This window comes from Ranitomeya imitator, chromosome 10 (genome assembly GCF_032444005.1).
Source record: "Ranitomeya imitator isolate aRanImi1 chromosome 10, aRanImi1.pri, whole genome shotgun sequence".
Lineage (NCBI taxonomy): Eukaryota > Metazoa > Chordata > Amphibia > Anura > Dendrobatidae > Ranitomeya > Ranitomeya imitator.
In genome coordinates, this window is record NC_091291.1 from 127,118,208 (window position 1) to 127,137,084 (window position 18,877).

The following is an 18,877-nucleotide window of genomic DNA, read 5'->3' on the forward strand; positions in this document are numbered from 1 at the left end:
CAGGAGCGATGCTATGCCATTTCTGTAACACTATAAACATCCTGCGGCCAGAGCTCCAAGTATCAGCTAAGTGGCAGAAGTGGCCATTTGTGGGACCTCCATTAACTTGATCAATAGAATACTATGTAAAGTTATAGTTTATTATATTCACAGGAAAAAGTAAAGTAACTCTAGGATAATACTATAACAAATGAAATTATAGTAATTTTGTATATATTTTATATGATATAATATAGTTTATATTACTACCCACCACATTGCCCCTCAAACTTCTTGTAGAGGTTCTCCTGATTGTCACAGGCCTGCTTGTTCAGTGCACATTCGTTCCGGTAGTCTTTTCCATCACTGCCACAGACCACATTCTCTGGCATGCCAGCACAGGTGGTTGGGCAGACACACTTCGCAGTTTGCCCATCTGCCGAGCGTACACAGGTGCTTCCATAGCTGCAGGACACAGATGAACAAGGGTCCCTGGAACCTGCAAATGAGAAAATCCAGAATGACAATTAGTACATGACAATGCAGTCTTAATTATACTGACACAATATCAAGACACAGTAGGAAGCCCTACAGCTCTGAAGCCATAGGTTCATCTCACGCAGTTCCCTACTTTGTGTGTTCTCCATCCAAAATACCAAAAATATATAGCTTTTAATAAAATTGATTGTAGTGAATGTGCCTGATGTAGGGAAATTAGAAGTGAACCCCACTAGGGGATAAGCATTGATGTGAGCAAATATATAATGCATAATGCAGAAACCCCAGGGATGAGTGCCAATGCAATCAGAGGCCATTGACTAAAAACACAGTGTTGTAATCAGTAAGGTGAGCTGTAGGGAAGCATTTTACATCACAGGATCACTGCCGAGAAATCACTGGGGCATCAGGCTAGTAAAAGATGGAAGGTGAGAGGTTGGAAAATGTGATAGCCACCAAGACGCATTCACCATCTGTTTATAGTTGAATACAGTAAAACCTAATTTTCATGGCTACACGAAAAATGTTCTTCTAGGAAGGGGTGCCATCTTTTCAACAAGGTGGTCTTTTGATGAAGCTTCACTGTATTTATGACTATCATTTGAAGCAAAAAATATAATTCCTTAGGATTACATGGATATATCTACTTGTGAGTATTGTGGAGGTTTCCAATGAGTCAGATGATCTACAGAATACAACAGAAACTTATCTTACTCACCCACAAAGCTTTTTCACAGTGTTACACTGCTCTACATCTGCTCCCTCATCCGTCTACTACCCTACCAATCATATCTCCTCCCTCATTTCTGTCTACCACCCTACTCATCCTATCCACAGTGCTAAGCCACCTGCATCTCCTCCCTCATCATTGTTTACTATCCCCCTTGTCTTTTCCTCAGTCCCACTCCGCCTAACATATACTCCTCCTCTGTCTACTATCCCACCAGTCCTCTCCACAGTGCAACACTACTCTACATCTCCTCCTCATCTATGTCTACCACCCTACTTGTCCTCACCACAATACTACACGCACCTACATCTGCTCCCTCATCGCTGTCTACCTCCCTACCCATTCTCTCCAGTGCTGCACCACCCTATAACTCATCCCTCATCGCTGTCTACCACACTACCCATCCTCTTCGAAGAGCTGCCCTGCCCTACATCTCCTCTCTCATCTCTGTCTACCACCCTGCCCGTCCTCCCCATACACTTGTGTGGAGCGAGGCTGCGCCCTGACTAGTGACGTGGCTGTCCAGTAGGCATGGCCAACTAGAGGGCGTGGTCTCACTCTATACAAGTGTATGGAGTGAGGCTGCACCCACTGGATGGGCTCTGGCCGGGCGTATGTATACCATATACATACCCTCCATTCCCACGTCTGAAACCTGACTACAGATTTATTGATTTGGACCAGACAACCCCTTTAAGGGCAGCCAGGACTACATGGAACTTGAATGTGATGTTTGCCATTCCGTAGAAGATGGGATTAATGGTCCATTTGAATCTGGATGATACAGGAGTTAATTTTGCAGCTAACCGGAGCCTAGTCGGAGGAGGTTTTTGCCTTTCCGTACAGAAACATTAAGGCATTAACACTATTTATCTGGTCAGGGATTTGCATTGAAAAGAGGCAGTACATAATGCATCTCCTCTGGAGCTATGGAAGAGCCGGAAACCCTTTTTCTTTATGGATCCCACTTGGATATTTGAAGTGTAACAGAAATTTAGAAGTGCAAAAGAAGCAACCCATTTATTGAATATGTAATCAAGATACGGCATTGGGGAAGACTAAAAAAAAAGACCATATTTTATACATTACAACTGGAATCGGTATAACTAAAAAGGGAAGGCCATGTGTTATACATTTGCTAAGGGAAATTCAAAGTGCCCATATACTGCGCATTATTATCCAGGATCAGTATAAGCAAGGGACCAGGGATCCATGCAATGCAACTGTGAGGAAGGCACTGCACGGGCAGTAATAGTACGGCTGCACATTATAGTATATGTATGGCCAGGGAGCTGTAGAATTCAGAAAGGAAAGAGGCCATTTGTTATATATCCCATTAGAGAGATGTAAAAACAGAGAGGAGGTAGAAGAAGCAATGTATAACATAGCTAATCACGGGGCTGTGCGGCAAAGAGTGGATCCTGCATCCGATCCAACAACTATATAGATTGTTGTTATACTTCTTTTGGGAATATTGCTGGCACTAATACTGTAGCCGAAGATGTGCAAATCATATATGAATTAGGATAAGGAAATGCAAAGGTCCCTCAGCCGATAAGTCTCAAACAGCGGGCGTCTTACCACAAGGTCCTTTGCTGATTACTTTGATTCTTCTCTGCTGGTTGCATTGGGCTCTTTCGAGTTCACACTCATTGCTGTAGGTGGAGTAGTCAGAGCCACAGACGGGGGCTACCAATGATGGGCAAGCGGTCTTCTTGCAGACGCAGGTTGCCTGAGATGGGTCAGTACTGCTCTTTTCACACACGGCACCAAATCCACAAAGCATTCCTCGGCATGCTAGAACATAGAAAGAGAACAATTAGGATTATGGTGGTCATAAGAAATGAAAATGCCAACTACCGGTTAATAGTGTTCATACTGCACCCAATACTAAAAAATGTGTTTTTTGTGAAGCTCGGCAACCATAATTCAATACATTTTGAACCTCCACTTTACAGGTCCTTTTGGAATAAAGGAACCATTAAAAAAGGTTAGCTAAATGGTCATGTTATCTTCCGGATCATAAGATTAAACAATAAGATATAACTAATTACAAAGAATTAAAATGGTGCATATTAGACAAAGGTAGACATATAATTGGTGCAACCTGAGCAGGGGGCCGCTACTACCTCGAAAGCCGGTGGAATTGTCTGTTATGATGAGCCCGCGAGCTGCAAAAGTTCCCATATATTGGTCTTGCACCGGGGGCCCTCTTCTATCTCTGTCTGACAGTGATATCACAAATGGTTAACTGTAATTTACTTGTCCAAATAAACCAAGGGTAATATAGCAAAGCAATGCATTAATAATATATTTGGAAGTGATGACCGGAAGCAATCACGTGATGGTGGAGCACAGCTTTAATGACAGATACTCTCTCATTAGTCAAGGTATATAATGACCATCTTCCACCGTGCACAATGGGAGGCAGGAGGTGACATGTTAGGAGCCATGAGCTCAGATCGCCACAGGGTCCTACTGGACTTAATTAACAGTGGCATGCTCATCTAAGGCATTGCTGTGCCTTGAATCTCCAGCAGAGCTTGTCTTGATAAGTACCCAACACTTGTATGAATATAGATTTGTTGGAGGTTTCTTCCATAACATGCTGTCAAGAGGAAAATACTGCTCAAGATTATGGCGAATTACAAGAGGAAGCCTGAAAATATTTGCTAGAATAAGAACATCATGACTCCAAGAGGCACTTCCACTATCAGGATGTCAATAAGGTCTTCAGGGATATTCAGATATTGATTTTTATATCAACTGGTCAGAGGTCAACCGACCAGCTGTGCAAGCTCTAAATCTTCCTGCTGCAAACACAATGAAGTGTCTACAAAAGTGGCTCCTAAACCACCAGTGCCAGCTGTGTTACTCCACACAAAGATATTTAACCTAAGTTAACCATAGCCATTACTTATTTTGTTGGCAGTTCTGAGCTGAACGTGAAAGTTAATGAGGGATCAAGAGTGATAACTTCTGTCTACACGACATTTGCTGGCTATGTTATGTCTAATAGGAGCATAGAAATAAGCAATCTGAAATTACTTGGTCTAACTAGCATCTATCACTCTTGTCCAACAGATGCTGGATTTCCAAAGGAGACTGCCAGTAAAAAAAATACATTATGGAGATAGCTGCCTCCTGCTCCATCTCAGTCATCTCCAACGGTGCTACACCCAGTAGCTCTGTAATAGTATTCATGAACCAACAAGTTAAAAGGGCTGTTTCATTATCAAATGCCTGCTATCCTAAGGCTTTATCTGTATGTAAATAACAAAAACAGCCTCAATTACTGACTGCCGATCTGGCACAGCCCCACCACTGGTCCCTGACGGGCTTGTTGACATGGTGGAACTGTTCACATCAAGCCTACAACACTTGTCCGCTGCAGTCAATCCATGGCTTCAATGGTATTGGGTAGTGTACCTTGGGATGACCACTGATCGCAGTGATTGGCTGCAGTGGTCATAATATCAAGACCGGAAGGAAGCATCTGAGAGGCAGCACTGGATTGTCAATGGATGCATAACGGTGGTATAGTCATTTGCAAATAGATTGAGGCTTAAGTTAAAGGGGGAATTCTGGCTTCAATGTTCTTAAATCTGAAGCAATTCGGTAGAGCATAGGATTTAAAGTAATATTATAAAATGTGAATATTGACATGAAGCAATGCAGATTCTGGGTTTGCAATCTCAGGAGCCTCCTGAAATACCTCTTGAACCACACAAACCTAACCACAAGCCAATCTCTGGAGCAACTGTCCTTGAGGTTTTGCATTTCATGACTTTCAAGTCCTGGGTTAATAAGATGTCCCTTGTTTTCATCACGTCAAGAAGAAGGTTGATTAAGACAGGCACTTGTTAGACTGGATCTCAATCATCCAGAGTGGTGTCTATGAATAAGACATCATCAAAACTAGATGACTTGGAGACACAAGTGCTTCCCGCTCACTGGAAAGCTCTGATGATCCTTCATTTCTCAGATAGTAGGGTGGAGAAAGCCTGGGATCATAGCAGACATATGGTGCTTAGCGATGCCATCAAAATGTCCACAAGCACTTACAGGAGGCTCTGCTGCCTCTCATAAATAACAAGCTTCTATTAGGAGGTACCAGAGTATTACATACAGTAAATTCTCCATCCTAATGGGAATGAGACAATAAGTAGCAAGCAAGCCAATCATTTTATGGAAATATATATTTAATATAAACTATTCAGATGCTATTCGTATAACTAATCATTTTTCTGAAGAAAATTCCAACAACATTTTCCATCATACCCCTTAGTAATTAAAAAGTTTCACACATCAGGCTTTGGCTCTGGTAGGCTATGTTCACACATTGCGTTTTTGCTGCGTTTTGTTCTGCAGCCACAACCTGCTCTCTCGGCAGTAAAAAAGCTGCTAACAAAAAGCAGGTTTTGCTGCGTTTTTCAGGATCCCAAAGTTTAGCTTTCCTTCCACCACAGAAGCATGAACGCAGTTCACCAATGCAAGACATATGTGAAACCATTTTTGGGAGAAAAGGGCAATTTGATCAAATTATTTAGTGAAAAAATAATTTTACGTCTGTCTGAGTTTGTAGTACACTGTTTACTTTAACACTTTGGTCGGTCCTTGAGTTGATCAGGTATTGTTCAGTTTCACACCTTGGTCGGCCAATGTTCACTTATTAAACTGTACTAATCCTAACAGCCATTTTCAGGAGAGGAGACCAAGACATTATGATTTAAACTTGGAAAAATCACAAAAATAAATGTGTTTCACATTTTGCTGTACCTACCTTTTTTCACTAAAAAGGCCGCAAACCATAGAACTTCATTTTTTACAGCATTTTTGAAGTTATTGCTTTCTATGTGTGAAAAAAAAAAATTAAAAAAAAGCTGAAAAAAAAAACGCTGAAAGAAGTGACATGTTACTGGTTTCAGAAAATCAGAAGTTTTCCAATTCAGTCAGGAAAAAAAACAATGTGTGTGCATGAGATTTCTGAAATCTCATAGCTTTTACTGGCACTGTAAAACACAGCTTAAAATTTGCATAAAAAAATGCGACAATAAAATGCAGCAAAAATGTAAATATGGCCATGTGTACGAGCCCTAAGGGCATTTTCACATGGCATTCAGGCACTTGTTTGGCAGCCCCATCGAGGTTTACGTCTAAACCCCGTTTTGCTCCGACAGGGCCATAGACTGTAGTGGTGCCGGCAGAGTACGTGCGCTCTGACATGCATCATTTTCGGGAGTGTATGCGCACTGAAGACAGACACTCACACCTAGTAGTACAGTCCTGAAAATGATGCACTTCAAATAACACATTCGTTCTGCAGACATGATTACAGTCTATGGCCCCCTCGGCACATACGTCCTAACCACTTTTTTGCGGGTGTTCGGATGTATGCCCCAAAGGGGCCACCAAACAGGTGCCAGGACAGAATGTGAAAGCACCCTAACAATCATTTATCAGACTGTTGAGTTCAGGTTAGGATACCTGCAGTCAGTGTGGACAATTGTGGTGCAAACTCGGACTGTATAATTTGGATGTGTGAAACAGGTAGGGTAACATTTACATATATGTGTTTGTTCATAGCAAAACCTCTATTTGATATACAGTTAAGTGACTTTTAGAGAATGGCAAATTGGTCAAGTGCCATGGATCCCCATTTCTTTGTTTTATTGGGATCCCTTGAGGAACATGGGAATGGCTATGTGCACACGGAGTATTTTTGTGGTGTTTTTGGAGCAGAAACTGAGCAGATTCTTCAAGACTTTGAGCTCAAACTCTCAAAGTCATCTCCCAAATCTCAAAGTTGCTCAGTTTCTACTCCAAAAATTTGTAGAAAAACTTTGTGTGAACATAGCCAGTTATTGGAAAAATACTACGCTCTAGTTCCCCTAGTTTTATATGGTAGAATTATTTGAGCAACGAATCACTATGTTGTTTGGACACTGTATCAAAGTTTTATTTAACAGTGTAAGGCAGTATTAGTCTTCGTTCACACATCAAATTTAATTTGACAGCTAGTCCTAAAGCTGAAATCCGAGGTTGGCATTCAAGTCCTACCACGGATTTTCCCTGGATGTGCTATGAGTGCGCAAGAAATCTACACAAGGATTAGCCCTATTGTCATTTAATAAGTCTAATTCTCACTGGGGCTAATGCTACTTTAATTTTTCCATGGCACTGGTAAAAGTCCAGGTGGAAATTTTCCTCTAGCATCATTTGATATGAAGATACAATTTGCATATTTAATTTCTCAGAGGAGAGCATGCATGGCTTATAAATCTCAATCTGACATGCCAGGCTTGGCTTGTCACTCTCCTCAAGGAGAAACGTTACCCCTTAGGCCTCTTTCACACTTCCGTCTTTTTCCTCCTGTCGAAATCCGTCGAGTTTTGAAAAAACAGGATCCTGCTAATTCTTCTGCAGGATCCTGTTTTTTCCCATAGACTTGTATTAGCGACGGACTGTGACAGATGGCCATCCATTTAATCTGTCGTGCACTGGATCCGTCGGAAAATAGCGGTCTGTCGTGCAGAGAAAACGTTCAGAGGAACGTTTTTTCTGCACGTCGGAAAATCGCTCAGCGACAGGTCCTGCGCTGTCTGTCGTTGGCTATAATGGAAGCCTATGGACGCAGCATCCGTAGCTGCCCGTCAAACACAGGAATCCAGCAACGTATCTCATTTTTTCTTCCTGAGCAAGTCTCTCTCTCTAGAATTTTATACCTTAAAATTCAGGCACAAACTTATTCGACACATCCGTCATAACACTGGATGCTTTACACACGTTTTCCACTATTTTTACAACATCCGTTGATACATCACTTCACTGCAATATGATGCACCCCGGACGGAAGTGTGAAACAAGCCTTAGACTTAATCAGTCCAGAGCCTCTCACCTACCCAAATCATATCTCATACTTTGCACTGATGAGGAGGCAACACCCCGAAACACCATGTCTGCCAATTGAGATTCTGGTTAGGCTTTTATCGCAAGTCATATTGCAAGGCTTGTTAAAGAGTCAATATTGACTTGTTCTTATTTGACTTTATCTTAAGTCATATGACAATGCTCATTAGAGGGTTGATATTGACTTTTAGGATTGCTACTTCCAATAGGTGGCGCTAGAGTTCTAGTGCTCTTCCTCTCCGAAGATACCATTTGCATATTTAATTTCCCAGAAGAGCATTGCATGGTTTATAAGTCTCCTCACTCTGACATGTAAGGCTTGGCTTGACATACTCCGCAAGTAGACACGTTACCCTTTAGAATCGCTAGCATTTGGAAACCCTATTTACACACATAAGACTTGGATAGTTCAGTGCATAACCTGTGCCACAATCCTTTTGAAATCAATGGGAAAAAACTCCCAAGCACAAGAAGATTAGTGAATAAGGGGGAGAATCATGCTGCCTTTATGGATGATGCCATTTATTTATTAACACTAGAGAATCAATGTAATAGAAGTCATTATCATTCATGAATTCAGGTGCAGATCGGATATATATATATATATATATAGAGAGAGAGAGAGAGAGAGGAATAAAAATTAATGTTACACTGTCCCTTTAACTATTTTATTCACTTGGAAGGTATAGATTAGTTCCCATCACTACTGAATCGGTAACTGAAATCACAAGTTTGCAAGTCGCAGCCTCTGGCTTTGACACTATCGCTCCGATGAATCTAAAGAAAGTTAATTTATTCCATTTCAGAAACTGGCAACAAATTAAGCTGCTAGCGCTTAACAACGGTGATACATTGTGCCTGTAAAGTAGAAGCTCCCAACACAAGTAACATCGGAGACAAGCGGCTGCGAGAATGAACCCATTACCCCAACCTCTCGCATCTGGTGCGGCATCACAATGCTAATTATCGGGAACTCATTTGGTAGGCAAGTGGCCCATATTGAGGCGTCCTGGGCTTGTTACAAAACTGAGTGATCTAATGTGAAGCACAGGCGCATTAACATGTCAGTGTGTAAATGAACATCTTCTCCGCTCTCTACGGCAAGCGGCAAACTGAACAGGGGCAGAAGGTATCTTTAAGCTAAGTTATTAGAATAAAAGGAGCTCAAGATGCCAGAATGCATGAAACTAAGCAAAGCACTTAAAGAAGATCGGAATATATGAGTTCAGCTCTAAGATGTGTCTAACCTTCCCTCCTTCCATTAGGCAATAAAAGCTGCGAGGGGTGCAAATTAGATAAGAGTGCTATCACACTCGGGCTTGGACTGGCCCACAGGAGAACAGGAGAATCCTCTGGTGGGCCCCCACGCAGGAATGTTAACCACCCTGTCACAATACACTTGATTCACCATATACAAAGGCGGCATCTTATAAATCTAACAATCTACCAATTTATTGCTATAGAATTTTGTGAATGAGGATAAAGTCATATTTGCATGCAGCTGAAAAGTGGGGCCCCGGAGTTCATGTTACTGGTGGGCCCTTGACACACCAATCCGACACTGATCGCACTGGCACAAGAGGGAAGACCCATTAAAAAAAAGTTTGCATCCTTTCCTATTAATCCAAAAAGCCTAGCGCCCGCTGGTGATTAGGCTAGGAAAAAAAGGATCTACGATTATGCAATCCTTCCAGATTGTGTAACAAAAGTTTGATAGATTTAAATCTAAGGAATGGTCACCTTAAGTTTTTGTTCTTGGATTTTGAAGCAGATCTGCACAAAAACCTACATCCAAAACCACTTCAAATGTTTTTTTGATAACTCTTTTATGTGGATTTTGGAGAGAATCCGCTTCAAAATCCTCACGCGTGAACACACTCTAAGGTTAGGTTCCATTGAGTTTTTTTATTTTCTCGGAATTCTTTAAGAGCAGATTCGTTGTAAATGGCTGTGTGCATACCAAGTCTTTTTGCTGAGCTTTTTGAGCAGAAACAGAGCCAGAACTCTACCGATGCTCCTTAAAAATGCAAAATTTATCAAAAACTCTGAGGGTATGTGCACACGTCAGGATTTTCTAGCAGAAATTTCCTGACAAAAACCGGACATTTCTGCCAGAAATCTTCATTCGTTTTTTTTCACGTTTTTTGCGCGTTTTTGACGCGTTTTCCCATTGCATAGAATAGCAGGAAAAACACGAAAAAAAAAACGCAAAATTAATGAACATGCTGCTTTTTTTTTACCGCAATGCGTTTTTTTTGCGGAAAAAAACGCATCATGTGCACAAAAATTGCAGAATGCATTCTAAATGATAGGATGCATGGGTCTGCAGTTTCTAATGCGTTTTTATCGCATTTTTGTTGCAAAAAAACCTGTACGTGTGCACATACCCTGAGTTTCTGCTCAGTTTCCTGAACCTCAGCACAAAGACTCAGTGTACATACAGCCAAAATCGTCTTCAAAAACGACTTCAAAAATGTTTGGAAAACTCTACTTACTCCTTTATATGAAAATTCACTTTGTTGCTCACATGAGGGTTTTTAGTGCATTTTTTTAGGTTTTGAAAAATGTCTGGAGGAAAAAAAAAAGTGTATGTCACTTCTTTGAAGTGGAACCTGAAGGAATAAATTATAACTAGGCAATGCTCAATCAAAAGGCTGCAAGTATCCTATAACTCTTAAAAATCAATTCAAGAAAAGCTTCAGGAAAATAAAAACTTTCAAAAATTCCACAAAAATTGAGGTTCTTTCAGATGCCATTTCCAGTTGAAAAACTCAGTGTTTGATGTATTTAAAAAAAACACACCATGTGAACATGACATGGATTTTCAATGTAAGTAAACCAGCCCCATCAGGTCTCAGTGATCTATTTATTAAGATATGCAGCTTGTACATTGAAACAAACAGCCAGATCTGCTTTTGAAGTCATTGGAGTAAACCACCTTCCACGCATCAACCTCAAAGTGTATTATTTGCATTTCAGATTTATTAAAATCACCACATTTACTGCTAACAATCAAGAAACCTAAATGGAGAACTCGAGATGATAAGTGAAGTCTGTTACTTAGGAAAGGAAAACGTGCAAGGAAAATGGAAGCAAATGGAGCTTCTATTTAGCATACAGGAGAAGCAAATATTCAGCACTTTTCTAAGTGATTATACAAAGGCTGAGTTATCCACAGCAAGGCAAATCTGCACACAAATTTAACATGGTTTTCCCTTTTGCATTTTTCTACATAATGGATGGGGTATAGTAAAATGGGTCAGGACCACACCCTATGTGACAAATTTACTTTAATGTACACCAGAAAATATTCAAAACGTGTAGCTAAAATCTACACTAGTTCATAGCTGGTGGAGATTTAATTCTCTGGTGCATGGGCAGCCCAAAAATGTGCCAAATTTATTAGGAGGTGTGCATTTCTTAATTAATTTGGTGCTCCCAGCTCCAGGAAGATTTCACTTTATGAAGACTGCTGCATGTAACTCCAGTCTTGATTAATTCCCTCAAAAGTGATGATTTTCAGTAAAAAGCAAAGTGGTTTTTTTTATTCAAAAGTGTTTTTTTCTGAATTTATCACGTGGAATTTACTGCAGATATTTGGTAAAATCACAGAAGGGAGAAATCTGATCTCATCATTATTGGTGTTAAACATCTGCTGATGGCAGGATGTCTTTCCCAATGATCTAGTTCTGGCATTCTTGCACCTGAGTCCATGCTTCTACAGACATGCTGTAAGCTCCTAGCAGGAGCATAACTATAATGGATGCAGGTGTTGCAGATGGACCCGAGTCCTGGAGAATAAAGGGTCCAAATGGTCAATTTGGGCCATTTTAGAAAACCAATACTAATATAGACCCATGATAGTTGAGGGCCATATTGGGGCCTTTGATTTTAAGAATGCATATTCCCAATTATTATCACGTTAGCATAAAACTGATTTGCTGATGAACTTCCAAAATGCCCAATCACTAACTGATTTGGATCCATTATGCGGGCCCCACAATAAAAGCTGTCAGAAGCATATTCCTCGAAACAAGGACATTGTGGTACCTTTACAGTTTGCATTAGTAAAAGCCTATGTAAAGCCTTAAACAAGCGCCGGATGACTTATATTGTCAATCAGCGAGTGTTACAAGCAGAAATCTACCCGTGTAAACCCAACTTTTGGATGGTGCCAAACGATACCGGAGAATCTTTCTATACTTGCTCAGAAAGCATTACTCCCAACGTGTACCTTAGCACTTAGCAATAGATATTTCAGAGTTTAATGTTACTACAGATAAGCTTTAAATAACCTTTTTTTGCATGACATGTAAATTTGGTTCATATTATGTAACCTCAGCCGCAACTTATCTGGTTTCCCGCAACTATCCTCTTTTCGAACATGGAACTCTAGTTGAGCGCTGCCCACAGATATGGATAAGACAACCTCCCGCTGACCAAACCGGACAAATAAGGAAGCGGCCGGATGCTTTGAGATACATATAGCATCTCTTTTGTATGCAAGAGTTAATGACACAATGCTAAATCTTTAGTGTGGCAGAGGCAGGAGAGCTGGAGTGGAATTAATACAAGAGCCATGAGCTGAGCAGTATGCAAATCCACTGATCCTACACATCCTCAGGCTCAGGCTATCCTTCCCCTCCTAGATACAGAAACACCTCTATCACAGGCAGACTATGCTAATGTGACCCAGCTAATCCATACAGCCTGCTCATTGCCCTGACCAAAGGACAAGTATATGGGGAAATAAAAGCTGCTAGCAATGGGGAGATTATGAGGCTTCGCTCAGAAGGAGAGCAAGGAAGGGAAGGAAAATAGATAGAAAGCCAAACAAAGGAAAAGAATGTGTGGGTGCAGAAATCAATGCGAGAAATGAGTGTCACCAAAATGAAATATCTCTAAGCAGCCAATAGCTTGTAGAAAATCATGTGTGCGCCGCAATGTCTACATATACAGAGGATTTCTCCTCAAAATGCCCAAATACAGCTAAAGGGAACAATTGCACCCACCACCGAGGGCTGGGGGTTGAAGTATTGGAATACCATGTAAGAGCCTCTCGGAAATCTCTCATCCACAGTGCCCCAATCATCACCAATGCGACCCTTCCAATATGTCACATCGGAGGTTGTCACAGTCAGAACAACCCCTTAAACCCGTTATACACAGATGACTACTGGCTGAACCATCTTTTGGTTGGCGGTCATCTCTAAGGGTACTGTCACACAGTGCAATTTTCATCGCTACAACGGTACGATCCGTGACGCTCCAGCATCGTAACAATATCGCTCCAGCGTCGTAGACTGCTGTCACACTTTGCAATCTACGACGCTGGAGCGATAATTTCATGACGTATGTGCGATGTAGAAGCCGTTGGTTACTATGCGCACATCGTATACGATATATGTTACACCATGCGATCATGCCGCCACAGCGGGACACTAGACGACGAAAGAAAGTTTCAAACGATCTGCTACGACGTACGATTCTCAGCGGGGTCCCTGATCGCAGGAGCGTGTCAGACACTGCGATATCGTAACTATATCGCTCGAACGTCACGAATCGTGCCGTCGTAGCGATCAAAATTGCACTGTGTGACGGTACCCTAATGGATCTCCAATACACAGGACCACCTCATGTCTTCTCCATGAAGGAGCCACCATCAATGTCTGGCAGTGGCTTATCTCCAGGAGATCAAAAGGATTGGAATTCCAAAATTGGGCATGCCGGATTCTTAACTTTACTGACAATTGTCCGGGGCCCCCATCCACATTAGACAGTCAGCCAAACCCATTGATATCAGTGGGTTTAGCCAATATTAGTCTACTCTTATGGTTGGCATTAAACAAGTTCTTTCCTACATACTCATAAGTCTCAAGGCCAGAGGACGGTGTGCTTACAATCAATTGTCAATGGATTTGGGGGAAAAATCATCTAGAAACAATATGGTTAGTGTCTAAATTTAATTGAATATATTTTGGATTTAAAAATTATTTAGGATTATTGGGTTTAGTTAGTTTTCTATAACTTCTATGTTTCGTGACCTATTGCGGGCTGCAGACTGACTTAACTGCAAATACACCAGTGAGCTCATTATGAAAAGTGTCTGTAAGGGCACTTTCACATTGCGTTCGTGGGTCCCATTGGAGCATACATCTGAACCCTCTTACGCAAAACGGGATTCGGACTTATGCGCCAACGGGGTCATTGACTATAATGGTGACAACAGAGAGAACGTGCGCTCTGATGGGCATCATTCTCAGAAGTGTACGCCCAGGCGGACACTCAGATATAGTAAACGGATTCTGAGTGTCTGCCTCAAGTAGGCGTATACACTTGAATACAATGCACGTCAGAGAGCACGTTCTCTCTGCCGTCACCATTACAGTCTATGGTCCCGTCGTCAAATACATTTGAACCACTTTTTTTTGGGGGGGGGGATTCGGATGTATGCCCCGACGGGAGCCACGAATACAATGTGAAAGCACCCTTACTCTTCAGTCTCCTCTAAAAACTCCTAAAAACTAATTAATGATTGTATCAACATTTAGCACTCTTTTAATGTAGTTTATGACCATAAAACAGCTGGAAAAAAGAGATTAAAAAAGTTAAAGCCCCCCACATACATTAGTGTTATGACCTGGTGGTTAGGAGCACCCAGAATGACCTGATAATTAAACCTCATACAGGACGAGCTCTGGGATGTGGGAGCTTTGCTGACCGCAAGCCCTAATCCTATCACAAACACTAAAAATAGCCGTGGAGCGCTCCTGACCAGACCTAGGCACCTTGTCATAGCCAAAGGACTATCTAGCCCTAGAGATAGAAAATAAAGCCTACCTTGCCTCAGAGAAATTCCCCAAAGGTAAAGGAAGCCCCCCACATATATTGACTGTGAGTAAAGAAGAAAGTCACAAATGCAGAAATGAAACAGGTTCAGCAAAGGGAGGCCAGACTTACTAAACAGACAGAGGATAGGAAAGGTAACTTTGCGATCAGCACAAAAACCTACAAAAGACCACGCAGAGTGTGCAAAAAAGACCTCCGCACCGACTCACGGTGCGGAGGGACCACTCTGCATCCCAGAGCTTCCAGCTAGCAAGACAAAATCATGAAAACCAGCTGGACAAGAAAACAGAGGACAAAATAAGACTATAAGGAACTTAGCTTCTGCAGGAGAAGGCAGGTCACCAGAGAGATCCAGGAGCGAACTGAACGAATGCAAAAACATTGACAGCTGGCATGGAGTAACGATCTGAGAGGAGTTAAATAGAGAATCCAACCAAAGGATAAACCATGTCACCTGTGTAAGGAACCTCAGAAGCAGCAGCTTCACTCATAGCCACCAGAGGGAGCCCATAGACAGAACTTGCCGAAGTACCATTCCAGACCACAGGAGGGAGTTCGACAACAGAATTCACAACACATTAGACTGAAGTTGTCCAAATCCGTACAAATCAGCAGGTCGGCAGACAATTTAAAGTGTCTGGGCGTCTTGCAAATCTTCTCCTGCAGATGATTAAAGGAGAGAGAAGGATCCACCATGTCCAATTTCGGACTGCCAATCCTATTGTTTTTGAGCTGCCCCCAGTGGCGTCTGGCAGTGGCTCTCTGGCACAAAATACAGGAGCGTTGGAGGAGTTGGGAAATAGTTTTTTAAAAATTTTTTGCATGAGATTCATCGATTGTGAATTGGGGCAAATAAGGCTAAAGTCACACATCTATTCCACACGTGCATTTGCTGACTATGGACAGCACACAATAGAGTTTCATTAATCCGTATAGACACAAATGGATCTATGCATCTCAAAGCAACTCCTATTTTCATCTGTCCATGGATAATCCATTAACATGGATGAAAAAAAAAAAGACATCCTTTGTATTTCAGAATTCCATTCATGCTTCATCCATTTTTCACCAATCCATTGTGTAGATTCAATGGATTAAAAAGTACCGTATATACAGTTTATGGCTCCTTCAGTTTTTAAAAACAATTTTTTTTGTGAAAAATAGTTTCAGATATTATATTAAGCCCAAAATATACATGCATTTAAGAAAGAAAAATGACCCTGAAGGTGCCTATATCCTTTAAGGAGGACCGGTTTGCGATAATATCTTTGTTTCTCATGAACTAACAATTCTGGATATTTTCATATAGGTTTTGCGGTTCTTCCTCTTAAAAAAAAGACGAATAAAATGATAGCTGGTTGTTACCAGTTAAGGGTGTGTCCATACACAATCAAACACCGACCAATCAGAGCTAAAGGGTTGGGACACACCCTTTGGACAAGATGAATGGTAACACCCTGTTGGCTATTTAATCATACATTTCTAGGAGGAATAACAGAGAAAAGGGACAACACAGAGTTTTAAACAAGAATGGTCTAGAATGGTTAGTTGAGAGAGAACAAGAGTACAGAATAAAATGGAGATGTCAGAAGAGCTAACAAATAGGGATGAGCGAATGTGCTGGGATAAGGTGTTATCTGAGTGTCCTCAGGTGCTAACAGCGGGTCTTCAGCGTGCTAGAAAAATATATTTGAGTCCTCGCGGCTGCATGTCTCATGGCTATTCGACAGCTGCAATACATGCAGAGGGTGTCTAACAAACTTGCAATTCTTGCATGTTTTGTGGCTGTAGAACAGGTGTGAGACATGCAGGGGTGGGGACTGGAACATATTTTTCGAGCACGTCGAAGACACTCTGAGCACCAGAGCATGCTCAGATAACACCTTATCCCAGCACGTTCGCTCATCACTTTAAGTCCTCTTTTAGCATTATTTATCTATTCCTGGACTCAACTCATCCTTCATAATCATGACCCTACTTGAATAATACATGTATCTGAGCTATGCAATCAAAATAAGAACATCATTTTACATCCAAACACAAAAAAAGAGCGGCATGCCCTAGACTTTTACAGTATCATTCCCGTTTGCAGGGAGGTGCAGGAAACACAAAGCAATTTACTCAAGGTCACAGGCAGCTGTCACTGAAACCAAACCTGATTAACCTGCATCTACAGATATTACGAGGCCGGCCTTTGTGACATCTTGCGCTGATTGCCGGGTCACAGAACCTGAGCGGAATAAGACTAGCTGCCTCATTTATATAGAACATGAGAAAAATAGGGATATAGTCCAATATAGTCAAAATTTATAAATTTATTAAAGTGTTATACATAACATATAAATAGATAAAAGTACATAGACTAGGATCAGGTAATGAATTGTGGACAGTCCATCCTGACTACAAATGATCTTATTTATTGGGGTACAAAGGTGCTTATGTGCCGCGAAGACAAACCCTTTCAGTTAAAAGAATAATATATAGTAAGAATACAAGTGTCACAGTGATTCTCGTAAACCACGCGCTACATAGAAGTTAGGACAGGGTTGTACGCTCGCATATGTGCTTACTCATAGCGTTGCTGAGTCAGGACCTGTGTCCACACCACCGACGCGCGTTTCGCCTCTTTATCAAGGTGCAGTAATATGCTGTGTGCTTGTCCGCCCTTAAATATCCTCACCATTCCGTGTCTATATGGATGGCACATGTGTGCGGATCCAAGCGCCGGTGATTGCATTACTTCCGGCAAGGTGCGTCAGTTATGCGAGACAAGAGGGCATCACATGGATGTCACTGACCCGCACACGTCAGCACCCAGCGCCATCGGCAATGCCCCAGAACGCAGACATGCGCACATGGACCAGGAGGTGGTACAATATCGGACAGGGAGGCTGTAACTAGATCTAATCACACAGGTATAACAGAAACTACAAATCACTAGTAATTGTAAGTAAGGGAAACCTATTAGAAATAAAGAAAGAGAACTTTATTTTTAATAGGTTTCCTTTACTTACAATTACTAGTGATTTGTAGTATGTTATACCTGTGTGATTAGATCTAGTTACAGCCTCCCTGTCCAATATTGTACCACCTCCTGGTCCATGTGCGCATGTCTGCGGTCCGTGCGTTCCGGGGCATTGCCGATGGCGCTGGGTGCTGACATGTGCGGGTCAGTGACGTCCATGTGACGCCCTCCTGTCTCGCATATCTGACGCACCTTGCCGGAAGTAATGCAATCACCGGCGCTTGGATCCGTACACATGCGCCATCCATATGGACACAGAATGGTGAGGATATTTAAGGGCAGTCAGGCACACAGCATATTACCGCACCTTGATAAAGAGGCGAAACGCGCGTCGGTGGCGGTGTGGACACAGGTCCTGACTCAGCAACCCTATGGGTAAGCACATATGCGAGCGTACAACCCTGTCCTAACTTCTATGTAGCACGTGGTTTACCAGAATCACTGTGACACTTGTATTCTTACTATATATTATTCTTTTAACTGAAAGGGTTTGTCTTCGCGGCACGTAAGCACCTTTGTACCCCAATAAATAAGATCATTTGTAGTCAGGACATACTGTCCACAATTCATTACCCGATCCTAGTCTATGTACTTTTATCTATTTATATGCTATGTATAACACTTTCATAAATTTACAAATTTTGACTATATTGGACTATATCCCTATTTTTCTCATGTTCGATAGTATGCTTGGGAGTGTCCTGTAGGTGCACCTTTATGAGACATGTGCATTGCTATTGATCTCTGTGGCACCACTACACTAATGGTACCTTGTACGGTTCATATTTATCTATAGCTGCCTCATTTAGCAGCTGAACACGCACCTTCAAGGGAGTGCATTCAGATACACGGATATATCTTTTTATTGATAGAATGTCATCAGAGAA

General features: G+C 41.7%; 1 protein-coding gene across 10 annotated transcripts in view; it reads right to left on the reverse strand.

The window, feature by feature from the left end:
• Nucleotides 1-18,877, reverse strand: part of AGRN (agrin) — a 626,510-nt gene that overhangs the window by 164,244 nt on the left and 443,389 nt on the right. For all 10 annotated transcript variants that reach the window (XM_069742177.1, XM_069742176.1, XM_069742173.1 and 7 more), the window contains 2 exons: nt 2,789-3,004; nt 254-478 (listed from right to left, as the gene is read on the reverse strand). In XM_069742177.1, coding sequence (XP_069598278.1) covers nt 254-478; nt 2,789-3,004 — 441 coding nt within the window. The remainder of the gene's footprint in view (nt 1-253; nt 479-2,788; nt 3,005-18,877) is intronic.